This window comes from Narcine bancroftii, chromosome 9, assembly GCF_036971445.1.
Source record: "Narcine bancroftii isolate sNarBan1 chromosome 9, sNarBan1.hap1, whole genome shotgun sequence".
In the NCBI taxonomy this organism is placed as follows: Eukaryota; Metazoa; Chordata; class Chondrichthyes; order Torpediniformes; family Narcinidae; genus Narcine; species Narcine bancroftii.
In genome coordinates, this window is record NC_091477.1 from 71,634,911 (window position 1) to 71,654,008 (window position 19,098).

At 42.9% G+C, this 19,098-nt stretch overlaps 1 protein-coding gene across 2 annotated transcripts in view; it reads left to right on the plus strand.

Moving 5' to 3' along the window:
- LOC138742271 (anoctamin-7-like) overlaps positions 1-19,098 on the plus strand; it is an 88,895-nt gene that overhangs the window by 13,986 nt on the left and 55,811 nt on the right. For both annotated transcript variants that reach the window (XM_069896417.1, XM_069896418.1), the window contains exon 5: positions 17,444-17,551. In XM_069896417.1, coding sequence (XP_069752518.1) covers positions 17,444-17,551 — 108 coding nt within the window. The remainder of the gene's footprint in view (positions 1-17,443; positions 17,552-19,098) is intronic.

The following is a 19,098-nucleotide window of genomic DNA, read 5'->3' on the forward strand; positions in this document are numbered from 1 at the left end:
GGAGCTGCTGAGTTCCACATCTGCCTCATTTTACAGAGATGTTGAATATTCTTCTGTGCTGAGTGGAGGATGCTTGTTAGAGAGTGGAGGATGCTTGTTAGAGAGTGGAGGATGCTTGTTAGAGAGTGGAGGATGCTTGTTAGAGAGTGGAGGATGCTTGTTAGAGAGTGGAGGATGCTTGTTAGAGAGTGGAGGATGCTTGTTAGAGAGTGGAGGATGCTTGTTAGAGAGTGGAGGATGCTTGTTAGAGAGTGGAGGATGCTTGTTAGAGAGTGGAGGATGCTTGTTAGAGAGTGGAGGATGCTTGTTAGAGAGTGGAGGATGCTTGTTAGAGAGTGGAGGATGCTTGTTAGAGAGTGGAGGATGCTTGTTAGAGAGTGGAGGATGCTTGTTAGAGAGTGGAGGATGCTTGTTAGAGAGTGGAGGATGCTTGTTAGAGAGTGGAGGATGCTTGTTAGAGAGTGGAGGATGCTTGTTAGAGAGTGGAGGATGCTTGTTAGAGAGTGGAGGATGCTTGTTAGAGAGTGGAGGATGCTTGTTAGAGAGTGGAGGATGCTTGTTAGAGAGTGGAGGATGCTTGTTAGAGAGTGGAGGATGCTTGTTAGAGAGTGGAGGATGCTTGTTAGAGAGTGGAGGATGCTTGTTAGAGAGTGGAGGATGCTTGTTAGAGCACTATCTGCTGCCATCATCTGGATCAGATTGGGGGTGGTCTCCCATTCTCACCCTGTCTCCTAAAGAATGCTGTCCACCTGACACTCAGGTTCTTGGATGCATCACAATGGCACGAACTGCTGCTCGAGGTCCAAAATCCAGGTCTTGAGCTCTTCTAGTTGGTGATTCATTGCGTGGGTGTGGTGGTTCAGCATGTGCGAAGCATTCTGGAAGCTACGTGAAGCACAGGCCAGGCACTCAGCTGGGCTGACGTGTCCTGTGATCGTAATAAGTAATTATCCATAAGGTGCAGAAACTCTACAGGTCAAATGGCGTGCTTTATTTACCAAAGATAAAGATAATTAACCAATGATTCCGACTGGAACCCTTCATCAAGGTATAAGCAAAATGGAGGCAGGTGCCTGAAAAAAAATGGCAGAGGAAGGACAGAAGTCCACAGGCAAGAGGGAATAGGGAGGGAAGACAAAACAGAAAATGAGGAGGGGGTATAGCTCTGTGAATGGAGGAAAAAGGGGTGAAGAGCTGGAGGAAAGGAGACAGACGGGTAGGGATGGAGAATGGGGTGTGGTTACTGGTAAATTAGGAGAACAACAAACTGACATTCCATCTGGGAACTCCCCAACCGAACAGCATTAGTATTGACTTCTCCGGTTTCTGCTCCCTCCCCGTCCTCCCTCTGTCTCCTTTCTTCCACCTCCCCACCCCTTTCCCCTCCATTCACAGAGCTCTCCCTCCTCCTCCTGTTTTCTCTCCTGCCCAACTCTGCATCCTGTCTATATCCTATATTCCCACCCTATAATGAAGTGACCAGAACTGGACACAATATTTACAAGAGCAGTCAGAATACCTGGTTAATGGTAGGGTACTAAACAGTGGGAAAGAACAGAGGGACCTTGGGATCTAAATCCAGAGTTCCCTCCAGGTTGCTGGGATATAGCATCTGTACAAAGTGAATGGAAGAGAAAACTTTAGGGGAGGCATCAGGGGTAAGTGTTTTTACACAGAAAGTTGTGAGTGACTAGATTGCCTTGCTATGGATGGTGGTGTGGTGGTGGAGGCTGGTAAAATAGGGGCTCTTAGGAGACTCAGGAGACTTTTAGACAGGCATATGGATGAAAGAAAAATAGAGGGTTAGAAGGTAGGGAGGGTTTGTTTTTTTTTTGGGGGCGAGGGGGGTACATTTATATGGACCGCCACAGGGTTTGGGCTGAAGAACCAATATTGTGCTGTTGTGTTCCATGTTTTTAACATTTCAAAAAGAGGGAATTTAATTCAAATGTTTTCAAATTTTTCTGCAAAATAGAGTTTATGCCAGAGGCACAAGTACACTCATCCACAGACATAAGGCACTGTGCAAGGAGCACAGGTTATCATCGGGCTATACAGGGCCCAAAGAGCATCATAACACTCAGTAAATGTAGAGAGCACAGCGGCTCTTGAATGGGGATGTAATGACAGTGGGTGGGGGGCTGTTCTGTATACCTGCCTAGCAGTTTCCCTCAATCCAATTGCTGTTGGGAAGATAATCTCCCTAAGCAAATCAGCAGCTCCAAGGAAAAATCACCGAGCTTCATGGCATATCTTTTCCATTTGCATAATTTATGTTCACTTAGATGTTCATTGCGTCCTTTTTAAAGGTCACACTGTATTGCCATTCCCAAAAGAGTTGTTTAGGGAAAATTTGTTTCAGGAAGATAGCACCCCCTAGTGTGGTATGTTGTTACATACAATGGACAGGCAGCCTCAAAATTGCACATATGGCCCAAAAATCTATCCTTCTTGTGAGAATTCCTACACCAATCTCCTCTTCCAGTCCTCCCCATCATTGACCGATCTAGTGTAAAGAAAGGTAACAACACAGGAACATCCTTCATACTTGTGAGTGTGGCTCAAGTATCCTGCTGAAGTGGTAAATGAAAGCTCAATTTTAACATTGATGAAATATTTGGATGGTGCATGGATGGAAGGGGTATGGAGAAATGTGAACTGGGTGCAGGGCAGCAGGACTTGACAGAATAATAGTTCAGTCCTGACTAAAGTGGCCGAGGGTGCCTTTTGACTGCGCTGTCGTGTTCTATGTTCATTCTGAGTGTTTCCAGATTTTATACCTTTGCATTCAATATTCAGTGCCAGATGAATTAATGATCAAAACCCAATTTGACATGAGATTATAAATTAAACTAATTTCAGTTATCTGGCTCTATGTTCTAGGATTAACCCAGAGTTGATTTTTAATGGATTATTTGCATTTTTTTTTCTTTAACTTTCTTGAAGTTGGAACTTAACATTTAATGAGTAGTTAGGTTGTCTTCTGATGGTTCAGCCAGAGTCTTCTCGCATCCAAAGTGAAGGGGCATTTAATTGAATGTTGCCAACCCACGCCACTGAAGGGCAAGTCTGGATCACTTGCTGAACTGGGTACGGGCAATTCAGGATTCTGCTTCGACTGATTATTGGGCCTGAAGGGGACTGGACACAAGTTGCATATCTTGTCCATACCCAGGCAATAAAAAAAGGGAAAGGAACAAGCAAGTGAATTGGCTGCTCTAAATTGAGTAGCAGAATCTGGGGTGAATTAAAGGGAATCAGGGGAAATTTTTAAAAAAAAGAGTTAATTGCAGGATTGGCAAGCATAGGTGAATAGTGGTTGACAGACTCGGTGAGATTAAGGGTCAAAATATGGTCAAAAGTGCAGTCACATACAGCTGAAGTGGTTGCACTTTTAACAGAATAAGTCGAATATCCTTGTTTTTTGGGATGTTCATGGGATCTGGTGCTGCTCCTTCCATCCTTCACCACCTTCTCTTGGCATTCCCAGTCTTGATGTAGGGTTCCACTAGGGTTGGAGTCACCCAGTGCTGTAACTCTTGATGTGACCCCCACCCCTCCACCCCCATGGACCTCCTTCCATACCAGACCATACAGAATCCTGAGTAAGGCTTTTTGTACTAATATTATTCGTAAATCGTAATTCCCATCCATTATTGAATGTAATGGTAGTGGTAGTGAAATAAGCAACTAGCAAAATAAAAATTACATCTAAATATTTACTTTTACATAGTTTCATGTGGTTAAAGTGAAAATTCTGTAAGAAAACAATAGAATTCGAAATAAAAACATTGAAGAACTACATCAAAATTATTGCGGTCTGCACACACCTTCCCCCCCCCCCACCCCCCCCCCCCACCCAGTGATGCCAGTGGCTCCACCTACAAAATTGCCCATGCTGCTTAACTTGCTGAGTGTCTCCAGCAAATTGTGTTTAGCTTCATTTTCCAGAATCTGCTTTATTCAGTATCTTGGGAATATCACATTGTTACATTCAGAGACATGGTTAAAAGAAGGGGAGTAGCGCAGAGAAAGTGCAGACAAGAAATGTGGGGTGCACTTTGGTTGGCTGTTCTCAATTTTCATCAGATGTTTTTCTATCATAAACCATTTAGTCAAATCTGCCTTCCCACCCATTTCTAGGTATAACACCAAGAAACAGGTGGTGTGCAGCCTTGTCACGAAGGAGTTGTATACATCCCTAGATGTTGGGTGTCAGCAAGGCACAAGGCCTTTCTTAAAGGAAATACAGTGAAACACTGTTATCATGCGATCGTTGGGGTCCATAAAATCTCATAGAAAAAAGAAGTGGGGTTGTGCTAAATCAGGGTTTCACAGTACTTGCGTTTTTCCCGAGGTCCCCGCTCCTGCCAATGACTCATCAGGTTAGATCCAATTTGTGTTAAGTTCGGATGCATAAAATCAGGGTTTCACTGTACTTGCTTACCTACGTCTAGACAGTATTGCCCAGGCTGCCCTTTGTTTACAGGCTGTCCTCAGTTTACAAACATCTGACCTTTGAACCCAAGCATTTCTACTTCCTCAGAGGAAATTTGGCATGTTACTTGCTTTCCTTAATAATTTCTATAAGTGCACCATTCAGGGTAGTTCACTGTGTGAGATTGGATCTTCTCTGCCCACACACGGCATTTTTCAGCTCCTCCCATTGGGAAAGAGGTCCAGGAGTATCAGAGCCAGTACCACCAGGTTGAGAAACAGCTTCTTCCCACCGGCAGTGAGAATGTGCAATGGCCAAATGAACTGCTCACACTAACCATCTGAGACTTATTTATTACAAAATATTTTATTTTTATATATGTATATTTGTCCTGCATATATATTGTTTGTCTGTATGTGTGCTAGGTCTGGTTGTGTGTTTGCATGTTTTGTACTGAGGACCGGAGAACAGTATTTTGCCATGTTGTACTTGTGCAGTCGGATGATGAATTAACTTGAACTTGGAGAAAATGCAGAGGGTTGTGAATGTGGCTCAGACCATTCACAAATCCCCCAGTTGACACCATCTACTTCTCCTGCTGCTATGATAAAAGCAGCCAACATATTAAAATACTCCTCTACTCCAGGCCATGCTCCTGTCTCTTCCTGTCAGGAAGAAGATTCTCAAGTGTGAGATTATGCATTATCGGTTTCAAGGATTATTTCTTTTCCACCGTTATCAGACTCCTGATTGAATGGCAAAATAGTGAAATTATTGATGCCTTTGTTCTTACCAAATGCTCTCTCTCTCTAATGGTACTGTGTCATTGTGACTTGTACTTTGTATGATCTGTTTGTAAAGCAACTATTGTCGAGCCCGCGCACAGAGACATGGACTGGCCCACAAAATGGCCAACAAACATGGTGACCTTGGGGTGACACCAGCCATCATCCCAGGTGACTTCCCGCACAGCGGAAAGATGGGGAACTGTGCCGGGAATGTCGGCCAATCCCAGGATGTTGCTCCGATGACACTGTGGCCCTGACGTTGGGGCCCAGGGCCCATATAAATATGGCGGCCAGTGCAATAAACCAGTCTCAACTTCAAGGCTTTGGTGTGTGTGTCATTCTTCTCCATACCCACATAGAGCAAATGCTACATTGGTGACCCCAACAGGTCTAACTGTCAGTTGGACCCGAAGATGACGGATCAAGAGGAGCCAATGACCATCCACGCGGTCTCTCTCAGACTTCCAACGTTTTGGGTGTCGCAGCCACGTGTGTGCTTCAAGCAGGGCGAAGCTCAGTTCCAGCTTTGACACATCGCTGCCAATGACTCCACTACTTCTACGTCGTAAGTGCACTTGATCAAGACACAGCAGCAAGGGTCGTAGACTTCCTACGGCAGCCTCTGGAGCAAGGTAAATGTGTGGCCCTCAAAGAGCTGTTAACTTGCACTTTCGGGTTCTCCCACCATGAACATTACTGCATATGAATGGATTGGGGAATAGGTCACTGACTGCCCGAATGAGGAAGATGCTCGCTTTGACTGAGGGCCACAAGCCTTGCCTGCTCTTTGAGCAGATCTTTTGGGAGCAGGCTGTCTGAGGATATCAGACTCTTGCTCACGGACGAGGACTTCAGTGACCCCTCCTGGAGGGTCCGCCCGGGCAGACATTCTCTGGAGAGCAAAGAAAGATACCAGTGCCATCATAGACCACTTATACAAGCACCACGAATAGCCGCCTGTGAGTCTAAGACCAGCGGAGAGACAGTTCTGCTAGTATCATCAGTGATGAGGTACGAAGGCCCATCGATGCCGCCCTCCCTTTGAGTTTCTGGGAAATGCCTTGGCTAACAGTTGTTGATGGCTGCAGCAGTTGGTCCACGTGATAACCTCCTCGAAGTTTGGGACTCCTTGTTGAGCAGGTGTTTCCTGGTTGACACCAGCACTGTGATAAGCGTCCTGCCCCACACAGGCCTCAACACCCACAACGGCAATAACCAGTTTACATGGACCTTTACCCTCGCAGCAGCGGCACAACCGCTCCTGCTTGTGCCCACTGCCTGTTTGTGGATCTCAAGGGATGGCGCTCGGTGCATGCCAGAACTTTTCAGACTCTGCTTCTGGGGGGAAGCCAAACTATCCACGTCCCCCCCTCGACTCTATAGCACATTCAGATAACATATTTGCCCATATCCTGGCAGAGTTTCCCCCAATATTGGCACCACCGTTCTCTGCAGCCAAGCTAAAGCATGAGGTAAGGCACCACATTCTGACCGGGGAGTGGTGGGAGGGGGGGGGGTCCCAGCTCTGTGCCAAGGCACACCGACTTCCTCTTGAAAAGCTCAGTCTAGCGAAGGAGGAGCTAGGGATTGTGCGGCTCTCCGACAGTGCAGTTTGCCCTTGTGTTGCAGGGGGCACCTTTTAAAGTCTTTATCTTATAGACTTATTTCATTATTAAATGTAGATTATAAGATTGTTTAAAAAATTTTGGCAAATAGAATGACTAAATTGTTACCTAAATTAATAAATATGCATCAGACAGGTTTTGTTAAAAAGAGATAGTCGGCTGAAAATGTGGCCAGATTCACTTAGCTGGGGTGAAACCAGCTGGCTTAAGTTCAGGTGGGTTGGTTTCAAACGGTCAATGGTGAAAAGTTCCTCCCTAACTCCAATGTCCAAAGTGAATGTTGAGCCGTTGTTGTGGATTACCTTGTAAGGTCGCTCATAAGGTCTTTGTAGGGGTGAGAGGTGGGTAACCCTGTGGATAACACAAATTCAGTATTTTAAATCTTTGGGTACAGAGGAGGGGCTCTTTGTGGTGGGATGGTGGGCTTGGTGCGAGGTTACTGAAGTAGATGAAAGTGGCGTAGTCAAGCAGTAATCATGGCTTTTATTCGCAGAAACTAGTGGTACAATAATGAAAAACAATGGGTGCATACACAGTTATACCCAAGTGGAGTGTCTTAAGTGATAGAGATAATACACGTCCAATGTCAGTAAACCAGGGCGAGGCACAGTGAGAGACTGTCAGCTCAACATAGATGGGAGTTACCTAACTTGTTGCTGAGCCGTTGGAACACTGCAGTGCCTTTGGGTTTCTGTTCACTTGTTGCCAGCAGGAATTTGCCTGGAAGTGTAAGGGGGGAGTCATACACTATCTTGGCTGATGATGCCTGAAGGTCCTCTTTCAGAGCCGTATGGATCCTGAGGAGGACCCAGGGTAGCTCATCCACCGAGTTTGGGGTCGTCAACCTGGCCATGAGGGCTGATTTGAGGTACCTGTGAAAGCGTTCGGCCAGGCCGTTGGATTGGGGGTGGTAGGCTGTCATGTGGTGCAGTTTTGTGCTGAGTAGGCGGGCCAATTCTGTCCATAGGGTGGAAGAGAACTGTGCACCTCAGTCCATGGTCAAATGTGCAGGGATTCCAAAACAGGATATCCATGTGGACAGCAGAGCTCTGGCACAGGTGTTTGCTGTGATCTCGCTGATGGGGGCTGCCTACGGCCATCTGGTAAACGTTGATAATGGTGATGAGGTAGCGGTAGCCCCTGGAGACTGGTAGGGGCCCCATGATATCAACATGTACATGTTCAAACCTGTGGCTTGGTGTCTCGAACTGCTGGATGGGGTCTTTAGTGTGCTTGTGGATCTTGGCGGTCTGGCAGTGTGCCCATATTCTTGTCCACTTGGTAACCTGCTTGAGTAGGCCGTGTCATACAAAACAAGAGGCGACCATGCGGACTGTTGTCTTGATGGAGGCCATGGGTTGTCGAAGGCCCTGCACCTCCACGGAGCGTGGATTACCAGACGGGGTTTCCCCATGGACACATCGCAGAGTAGTGACGTCTCGTTCTGCACCAGTTGAACATCCTGGGGATGAAAGCCAGTGACGGCGGTGTGGACAGCGCGAGTCTCGGCATCCACCTCCTGTGCCTGCACAAGTTCTGTGTAGTCCAGGCCTGGTGCTAACGTTTGTAATGCAGGCCTGGAGAGGGATCCGCCACAACGTCATCTCTACCAAAGAGGTGTTGGACGTCTGTGGTAAATTTGGAGATGTAGGCCATGTGGCGCTTCTGCCAACTGACCAGGGCTCCAAAACCTTTGAAAAGTCAAACATTAAAGTTTGGTCAATACTGTGAATGGCCTCTCTCCCAGGAAGTATCTGAAATGGCGAACTGCGAGATAAAGTGCCAGCATCTCCCTATTAAAAGTGCTGTATTTGTGTTCTCGTGGCCTCAAGTGGCAGCTGAAGAAAGCTAGGGGTTTCCAGTCACCATCCACAAGCTGTCTGAGTGCCCCGCCGATGGTGGTGGCAGATGCATCGACAGTGAGGGCGGTGGGAACATCCGTCCTTAGGTGCATCAGTAACGTGGCATTGGCCAGGGCATTTTTGCTTTGTTGAAAAGCTGCTGAGGCCTCGTCATCCCATACTAGGATTTTCTTTGTTGTGGCCATAAGAACGAAGTGTGGTCACATGATCTTGGTGGTGGCTGGAATGAAGCGGTTGTAAAAATTGACCATACCCACGAATTCCTGCAGGTCTTTCACCATGACGAATTGGCGAATGGCTTCCACTTTGGCCAGCAGTGGCGTGGCCATCCCTGGTGATCCTGTGGCCCAGTAAATTGATGACCTCTAATCTCAACTGGCATTTAGCTGGGTTGATGGTGAGACCGAAATCACTGAGGTGGGAGTACAGCTAGTGCAGGTGGGAGGCGTGTTCCTGGTGATCCCTGCTGGCGACGAGGATGTCATCCAGGTACATGAACAGGAAATCCAAATCCCTTCCAACTGCGTCCATAAGGTGCTGGACGTCTGTGACACGTTCTTGAGACCGAAAAGCATGAGCAGGAACTTCAAGATGCCAAAAGGCTTGATTATGACCATCTTCTTTTATTTAAAATTTTTTATTTTTCACACTATAAACCATATTGACCAAGATACATACAGACATTTTTCTTCTTAAATATATACTGTGTCGTTTTCTCCCCCTTTTTCCCCCCTCCCTTCCCTCCCTCCCTCACTCCCTTTCCCATTTATTTAAAGTTCAATCTATAAAGATACATTAAACCCGTTAAACAATGTTGTCACTTATTAAAAATAAACAAGAAATTTTACTGAGTCAGTTCTTTTCATTATCTTCTCCTGTCATTTTAGATGGTGGAAGTCCACGGTAGGATTTCTCTATTGTGTTTCATGTATGGCTCCCATATTTGTTCGAATATTGTAATGTTATTTCTTAAATTATATGTTATTTTTTATAATGGAATGCATTTATTCATTTCTATATACCATTGTTGTATTCTCAAGTTGTCTTCTAATTTCTAGGTTGACATAATACATTTTTTTGCTACAGCTAGGGCTATCATAACAAATCTTCTTTGTGCTCCATCCAAATCGAGTCCAAATTCTTTATTTCTTATATTACTTAGGAGGAAGATCTCTGGGTTTTTTGGTATATTGCTTTTTCTGATTTTATTTAGTATCTGGTTTAGATCTTCCCAAAATTTTTTCATTTTCTCACATGTCCAAATTGCATGAATTGTTGTTCCCGTTTCCTTTCTACAGCGAAAACATCTGTCTGATACTGTTGGGTCCCATTTATTTAACTTTTGAGGTGTGATGTATAGCCTGTGTATCCAGTTATATTGTATCATACGTAACCTCGTGTTTATTGTATTTCTCTTAGTTCCGAAGCATAGCTTCTCCCATGTTTGATTCTTTATCTTTATGTTTAGATCTTGTTCCCATTTTTGTTTAGGTTTACCATTTGTTTCCTCGTTCTCCTTTTCTTGCAGTTTGATATACATGTTTGTTACAAATCTTTTGATTATCATTGTGTCTGTAATCACATATTCAAAATTGCTTCCTTCTGGTAACCTCAGACTGTTTCCCAATTTGTCCTTCAAGTAGGTTTTCAGCTGGTAGTATGCAAACATTGTATCGTGAGTTATATTATATTTATCCTTCATTTGTTCAAAGGATAATAATTTATTTCCCGAAAAACAATTTTCTATTCTTTTGATCCCTTTTCTCTCCCATTCTCTAAAGGAAAAGTTATCTATTGTAAAAGGGATTAGCTGATTTTGCGTCAATATTAGTTTTGGTCGTTGGTAATTTGTTTTATTCCTTTCTACATGAATCTTCTTCCAAATGTTGAGCAGATGATGCAATACCGGTGAATACCAACGTTGTACCAATTTTTCATCCCATTTATATAGTATATGTTCAGGTATCTTCTCCCCTATTTTATCTAGCTCTAATCTGGTCCAATCTGGTTTTTCCCTTGTTTGATAAAAATCTGATAGGTATCTTAATTGTGCGGCTCTATAATAATTTTTAAAGTTTGGTAGTTGTAAGCCTCCTTGTTTGTACCATTCTGTTAATTTATCTAGTGCTATCCTCGGTTTCCCCCCTTTCCATAAAAATTTCCTTATTATTTTCTTTAACACCTTGAAGAATTTCTCTGTTAGGTGTATTGGTAATGACTGAAATAGGTATTGTATCCTTGGGAAAATGTTCATTTTAATACAGTTTATCCTTCCTATCAGTGTTAGTGGTAAGTCTTTCCAATGCTCTAAATCGTCTTGTAATTATTTCATTAATGGATGGTAACTAAGTTTATATAGATGGCCGAGGTTTTTATTTAGTTTTATACCTAGGTATCGCATTGCTTGCGTTTGCCATCTAAATGGCGATTCTTTCTTAAACTTTGAGAAATCCGCATTATTAATTGGCATTACTTCACTTTTATTTGCGTTGATCTTGTACCCCGACACTTCTCCATATTCCTTCAATTTCCTATGTAATTCTTTTATTGATATTTCTGGTTCTGTTAAGTATATTATAACGTCATCTGCAAATAGACTGATTTTATATTCCTTCTCTTTTATTTTTATCCCTCTTATTTTATTTTCTGTTCTTATCAGTTCTGCTAGTGGTTCTATAGCTAACGTGAACAGTGAGGGAGATAGTGGACATCCCTGCCTCGTTGATCTGCTTAAGTTAAATTGTTTTGATATATATCCATTTACTGTCACTTTCGCCAATGGCCCCTTATATAATGCTTTAATCCAATTAATATATTTCTCTGGTAAGCTGAATTTTTGTAGTACTTTGAATAAATAATTCCATTCTACTCTGTCAAAGGCCTTCTCTGCTTCTAAAGCAACCGCTACTTTTGGAGTTTTATTCCCTTCTACTGCATGAATTAAGTTAATAAATTTACAGATATTGTCTGTTGTTTGTCTTTTTTTAATAAATCCAGTTTGGTCTAGATTTACTATTTTTGGTACATAGTCGGCTAATCTGTTTGCTAATAGTTTAGCTATTATCTTATAATCTGTGTTCAGTAAAGATATTGGTCTATATGACGCTGGTGCAAGTGGATCTTTCCCTGTCTTTGGTATTACTGTAATTATTGCTGTTTTGCATGAATCTGGTATGCTTTGTGTTTTATCATTCTGGTTGATTACTTCCAGATGGGGAGGAATTAATAAGTCTTTAAATGTTTTATAGAATTCTATTGGGAATCCATCCTCTCCTGGTGTTTTATTGTTCAGTAGTTTTTTTTTATTATCTTCTGTAATTCTTCTATTTCAAATGGTTTTATTAATTTATTTTGCTCCTCTGTTTGTAATTTCGGTAGTTCAATTTTAGTTAGAAATTCATCTGTTTTGTCTTCTTTCCCTTCGTTTTCAGTTTGATATAGTTGCTCGTAGAATTCCCTGAAGTTTTCCTTTATCTCTGTTGGATTATATGTAATTTGCTTGTCTTTTTTCCTTAATCCCAATACCATTCTTTTAATTTGTTCTGTCTTAAGCTGCCACACTAGAATTTTGTGCGTTTTTTCTCCCAGCTCATAATATTTCTGTTTTGTCTTCATTATGTTCTTCTCCACCTTATATGTTTGTAGTGTTTCATATTTTATTTTTTTATCTGCCAATTCTCTTCCTTTATTGCTAATTCTTTTTCTATATTTGTTAGTTCCCTTTCCAACTGTTCTGTTTCCCGATTGTAGTCCTTCTTCATCTTAGTTACATAACTTATTATTTGCCCTCTGATGAACGTTTTCATTGCGTCCCATAGTATAAACTTATCTTTCACTAATTCCGTATTTATTTCAAAGTACATTTTAATTTGTCGTTCAATTAATTCTCTAAAATCCTGTCTTTTAAGTAGCATAGAGTTTAATCTCCATCTATACATTCTTGGTGGGATGTCCTCTAGCTCTATTGCCAATAACAGGGGTGAGTGGTCCGATAATAGTCTAGCTTTATATTCCGTTTTCCTAACTCTCCCTTGAATGTGGGCTGATAACAGGAATAGGTCTATCCTTCAGTATGGTTTATGTCTGCCCGAATAATATGAATATTCCTTTTCCTTTGGGTGTTGTTTCCTCCATATATCCAAAAGTTGCATTTCTTGCATCGATTTAATTATAAATTTGGTTACTTTGTGCTTTCTGTTAGTTTTTTTTCCAGTTTTATCCATGTTTGAGTCCAAATTAAGGTTAAAAATCCCCTCCTATTAGTATGTTCCCTTGTGTGTCTGCTATCTTCAAAAAGATATCTTGCATAAATTTTTGATCTTCTTCATTAGGTGAGTATACATTGAGTAAATTCCAAAATTCTGAATATATCTGACATTTTATCATTACATATCTCCCTGCTGGATCCATTATTTCCTCTTCTATTTTGATTGGTACATTTTTATTGATTAATATAGCTACTCCTCTGGCTTTTGAATTATATGATGCTGCTGTTACATGTCCTATCCAATCTCTCTTTAATTTCTTGTGTTCCACTTCAGTTAGATGTGTTTCTTGTACGAATGCTATATCAATTTTTTCTTTTTTCAGTAAATTTATCGGTTTCTTCCTTTTGATTTGGTTATGTATTCCATTAATATTTAAAGTCATATAGTTCAACATAGCCATTTCATACTTTGTTTATCTTTCCTTTCTGTTTCCTCATCACCACCTTCCCTTCTTATCCATTTCTGCTTTCTTTTTTTGAACACATTATAAGACAACATTTCTAAAACATAAAATATTTCCACTATTCTCATATCTAAAATTCCTTTAACCCCAATAGTCGCTTCCCTTTCTGAGTTGCCCTTTGTCCCTTGTCAGGCAACCACATCTCCCCTCTCCATTTGGATTTGCGAATTCACTCGCAAGCGTCAACTGATTTTGCAGTGACTGTAATTCTTCCCCACCCAGCCCCCCCAGAAAAGATTTTAATCTTCATATATAACAAAGGTCACTCTCTTAATTCCCTCCTTACTTCCTTTCTTCCCTTTCTTTCCCTTCTTAGTTCTTACCTATACTCTATTTTATATATATATATATATATATATACATCTCTTCATCTCTCTGTCTGTTTTGTAGTTCTGCAAATTTTCGTGCTTCTTCCGGATCCGAGAATAGTCTGTTTTGCTGCCCCGGAATAACTATTTTAAGTACTGCTGGGTATTTTAACATAAATTTATAACCTTTTTTCCATAAGGTCGTTTTTGCTGCATTAATCTCCTTCCTCTTCTTCAGGAGTTCAAAACTTATATCTGGATAGAAAAAAAATTTTTGACCCTTGTATTCCAGTGGTTTTTTGTCTTCTCTTATTTTCTTCATTTCCTTCTCCAATATATTTTCTCTTGTTGTATATCTTAGGAATTTTACTAGAATGGATCTTGGTTTTTGTTGTGGTTTAGGGGCTAATGTTCTGTGTGCCCTTTCTATTTCCATTTCTTCCTGTAATTCTGGTCTTCCTAGGACCCTGGGGATCCATTATTTTATAAATTCTTTCATATTTTTGCCTTCTTCATCTTCCTTAAGGCTCACTATCTTTATATTGTTTCTTATATTATAATTTTCCATTATATCTATCTTCTGAGCTAACAGCTCTTGTGTCTCTTTAACTTTTTTATCAGATTCTTCTAATTTCTTTTTTAAGTCATCTACTTCCATTTCTATGGTTGTTTCTCGTTCTTCCACCTTGTCTACTCTTTTTCCTATATCTGACATGATCATCTCTAATCTATTCACTTTTTCTTCTGTACTTTTTATTCTTCTTTTTATTTCACTGAATTCTTGTGACTGCCATTCTTTTACTGTTTCCATATATTATTTTAAAAAATATATCCATGTACTTGCCCTTCCCTTCATCTTCCATTTCTCTGTGTTCTTCCTCTTCTTCTGAGTCCACTCCAGGATCTGTGCCCTTTACCTCTGTCTCTTCTGGTTTTCATGTTGGGTTGTTTGTTTTGTTGGGTATTTTTGGTCTTCTTATTTTTGTTAGAAGTGTCTTGATGTTGGTCTTCTTCCTCTGGGTTGGTCATCTGTTGTTTCTTTGATTTCTTATTTTTACTCTCTTCTTTCTTGTTCTTGTTATTTTCTATGTTTTCCTCTTGCTGTTGTGTTGTAGTTGTCTGTTTCAGCTGTGGAGATCAACTCCTCAGCTGGTCCCCCCTCCCGTCAGTGTTATTTTTGTCTTGCGCATCGCGCGTGCGCGAGGATTCCCGCATGCGCGGTTGCGCACTTTTGTTTGGCTCCGTAAGCCATTTTTGTAGTCCCGAGTTTGGGGCTTCGACTGACCTCAGGGAGCGGGCTTCTCTCCCCACGGCGGGCCTCCTCGTACAGGTAAGGCCTTCACCTTCTTCCGACGTCTTTCCTTCTTCTTTTCTTCCCGTTGTTTTTGGTTTTTCTTTCTTCGCTGCCATTTTCTCCACACTTTTACTTTCACTTTGTTTTGGTTTTTATGTTTGTGCCTTTGCTTTTTCTCTATCTTTATTTAACTTTTCTGGAGAGGGCTGGAGTTCCCCTACCGGCCACTACTCCATCATGTGACTCCTCTATGACCGTCTTCTTGATGTCGTTGGAATGCATGAGGATGTGATGGTAGCCGCACACCAGGTGGACCTTCAATAAAATTTGTGCGCTGTGAAGTCTTGGATGTGGGGGACAGGATGGTGATTTGGAATGGTGGCATCATTGAGGTGCCTGTAGCCCCCGCACAGTCGCCAACCACCAGTGGCTTTCGGAACTATGTGTAATGGGAAAGCCCAGGGGCTGTCAGACCTCCGGACGATGCCCAGTTCTTCCATGAGTTTGAACTCTTTCTTTGTGAGTTGCAGTTTGTCTGGAGGCAGGTGTCAGGCACATGCATTGAGGGGGATCCCTGGGTGGTGATGTGGTGTTGAACACCATGCTTCGGCATGGTGGATGTTAATTGGTGCTTGAGGATTGCCAGGAACTCGGCCAAAATGAGGCTCTATTTATCGGTGGGGGCTGACACCAAGGAAAGTTTTGGGGCTGGCGTTCCAGCTTCCTCAAGTTGGAAGGTTTGGAAAGTTTGCACGTGCACCAGTCATTTGGCTTTTAGGTCGACTAGCAGGCTGTGTGATCTCAGGAAGTCTCCGCCCAGGAACAGTTGTTGTACTTTCGTGAGTGTGAAATCCCAGCCGAATGTATAGTCACCTGCCTTTTGCCAAAAGTCTACATAGAGGTGTTGTTGGCCACTCACGGGGTAGGGCCATGGGGTCTTGAGCGGGTCTCAAGTGCTGTTGGTGAGATTATGCTAATTTTTGCACCTGTGTTGACAAGAAACCTATGGCCTGTGGACTCGTCCATAATGTGGAGAAGGCTACTTGGCCAGCCGCCAAAGCCATCAGTGGCAGCTGGCATGGGCGTTACCCAGAAATGCGCAGGGCTGCCAACATTAACGGGCATCTGCCCCCCCCCCCCCCCACCTCTGGTGGTAGAAACACCATTTGGTGTCTGCTCCCTTGTGTGGTCTGTGGGGACGTTGTTGGACATGGGTCAGGGGGGTGGTTTCGGTTTGCGGCTCAGTTTGTGAGCAGGTCAACTGGCTGATGGTGGAGACGGTCTCCCCTCGCTTGGTCCACCAAAGTGTGTCAGCTTTAGCAGTGACCTTTCTGGGGTCTCTGAAATCTGCGTCAATCAGCAGTAGCTGGATGTCGTTGGGCAACTGTTCTAAAAACGCCTGCTCGAACATGAGGCGGGGTTTGCGGCCCTCTGCCAACACAAGCAGTTCATCCATGAAGGTGGATGGTGTTGTGTCACCCAGGCTGTCCAGGTGCATGAGCTTGGCTGCCCTCTCATGTCTGGAGAGCCTGTATGTGCTGATAACCAGTGACTTCATCGTATTTACCTTCCTCTGGTGGGTTCTATATGAGGTCATCTACTCTGGCCATGGTCTCCTGGTCCAAAGAGCTGACGACGTGGTAGTATTTGGTGGAGCCGGAGGTGATGTGCTTTATCTGGAACTCCACCTGTCTGAACCAGGTGCGGGGGTGGAGTGTCCAAAAAGTATATAGCTTTCATGTCATGGTGCTAACTGCTGCAGCATCCAAGCTGAGGGGTCAACAATGAATGGTCTCCTATGCTCTAAATGTAATGGTGTGCTTTAAAATCTATTGTTGGCAGATTGGTATTGGAGGGGAAATGTAAAATTGATCACTCATACAATTATTCTTTTTACCTTTTCCATTAAGTCAAGATCTAACTTAATAACATGCATATGGCCTTGTGTAGCTGGTGTGAGGCAGACCTTAACAAAGCACCAGTTACTTGCAAATCTAATAATTTGTGATGAGTACCCTCTATAAAGTAATAAAATGTCCCAAGGAGCTTCACAAAGAGTTATACCAGGGTAAACAAGAATGTATGGCCAATGCCAACAACAGACAAAGAGATTTTGGTGATTGACAAGAGAGAAGAGAGAATCGCCTTCTTTGGAAGTTCCCATGTCATTTTTGGTGAGAAGGTGAGAAAAATCAGTACTGTCCTGGTGGATCTCAAAGGTTTTTGGAGGCTGAGAAAAACATAAAAGCAACACATGAAGGAAACGAGCAAAGAATTGATGGAGGAGCTCAGCAGGTCAGTCAGTATCCATGGGGAGAAAGTCAGTGTTTCAGGATTGTGGAGGCATGTTGGGTTGGAGAAGATTTCCTGATCATTCCATTTATCTCTTGTCTGCAGTTCGAGAGGCGGGGTGAGAGTAGTATGATCCATTATGTATTGCTGAATGCTCCGTGGGAAGTACTGTGTTTTCATGCAGAGAAATTGTGTCTACGCATTCCGCTGCAGGTAAGAGATTTATCCATGGCCTGAGAACAAGCTTGGGTGGCACTTTAAATATTTTAACCTTTCCTCTCTCTTCCTTCGCCCCTTCCCCCAGCAGAGTAACTAAATCTCCACTCCCAACACACTGTTCATTTACCAGGAGGCAAACAGTACATTAAAAGGGGAGCAATTCAGATCAACCACTGAGAGAATGATGGAGCTTTGTTTGGTCAAGGGTAAAATTTGTGCAGGTGATAAAGTCAGAGATCTACCAACTTGTGATTGGCTTGGATTTTCCTTTTCATCTTGATGTGCCTTGGAATACCCTTATCCCACTGCCCTCCTGAGCCATCTGTTAATCAGAAATTGACCAGCGGTTTTAAGGAAATCTCCCAAGATTTTGAATTCCTCTCCCTTTCTCTCTTAGAACCTGACATCTGCAGTGACAGAGGTGGAAGGTCTGCCACCTCCAATGTCCCTGGGTCAGATGCTCCACCAGGGAGCCTGCGGCCAGGTGGGCTGGGGGGAGGTCAAGTCCAAGACAGTTTATCCAGGTTCCTCATCCTGTTTTGGATTGGGATGACGAAACAGGTTGCAATCTGGTGTTCACAGCACTCGACCTTCTCTTCACCCAGAGTCCAAATGGATCCAAGGAGTGGGATTCGTTGATACAGAGGTCAATTACTGTGCTCCCTTGGTGGAATTCAGTATAAGCGACGTAGTCCAGGGTTCAATCCAGGCATATCCTGGGTTGTGTAGTTCAGCATCCCACCAGCCAGTGTAAGAAGCCACCACTGTTATAATCGTGGTAGTTGAGGAATGCTGATGGAGTTGGAAAATAAACACACCTGATGCACAACATCAGACAAGGGAAAGCTAATTCTTTGAATCCTGGCCATTTCAGGATGATTTGTTAGTTTTGTTATTTCATTTACTTTCAGAGTCTGGGCATTGGTGATGTTTATTCCCCGTCTTGTTTCCCCAAAGTGGTGGTGAGCCGCCTTGTCGAACCACTACAAATACAAGCATGAAACACAGAACAGCAAATGATGTGTTGTTGTTTGCTTTGAACTGAATTAACCATGGTAAATTCTGACGGGAAATCCAGTTGGAGCATGGGAAGATGACCTTTTAAATATAGTGTAACTCAGTGATTTTCAAACCTTTTCTTTCCACTCACATACCACTTTGAGTAATCCGTATGTCATCGGTGCTCTATGATTAGTAAGGAATTACTTAAGGTGGTATGTGAGTGGAAAGAAAAAGTTTGAAAACTACTGATGTAACTGGATGGGCCCATGTTCCCAAATTGGCTGGGCAAGGAGGTCAGATCAGAATGCCTGTACCATGTGGACTGAACTGTGTGGTCCAAATTGAATGGGATGCTGCGGCACAGGTACAGTCCCTTTGGCCCATGATTCCATGATGCCTGTGCAAAATATGATACCAAATGAAACTAAATCTGTTCATTTTCCTCCACTCGCTGCACTTTCATGCATCTATCTAGAAGCCTCTGAAGCACTAGTATCGTATTTGCTTTCTTCACTGCCGCTGGCAGACCATTCCAGGTA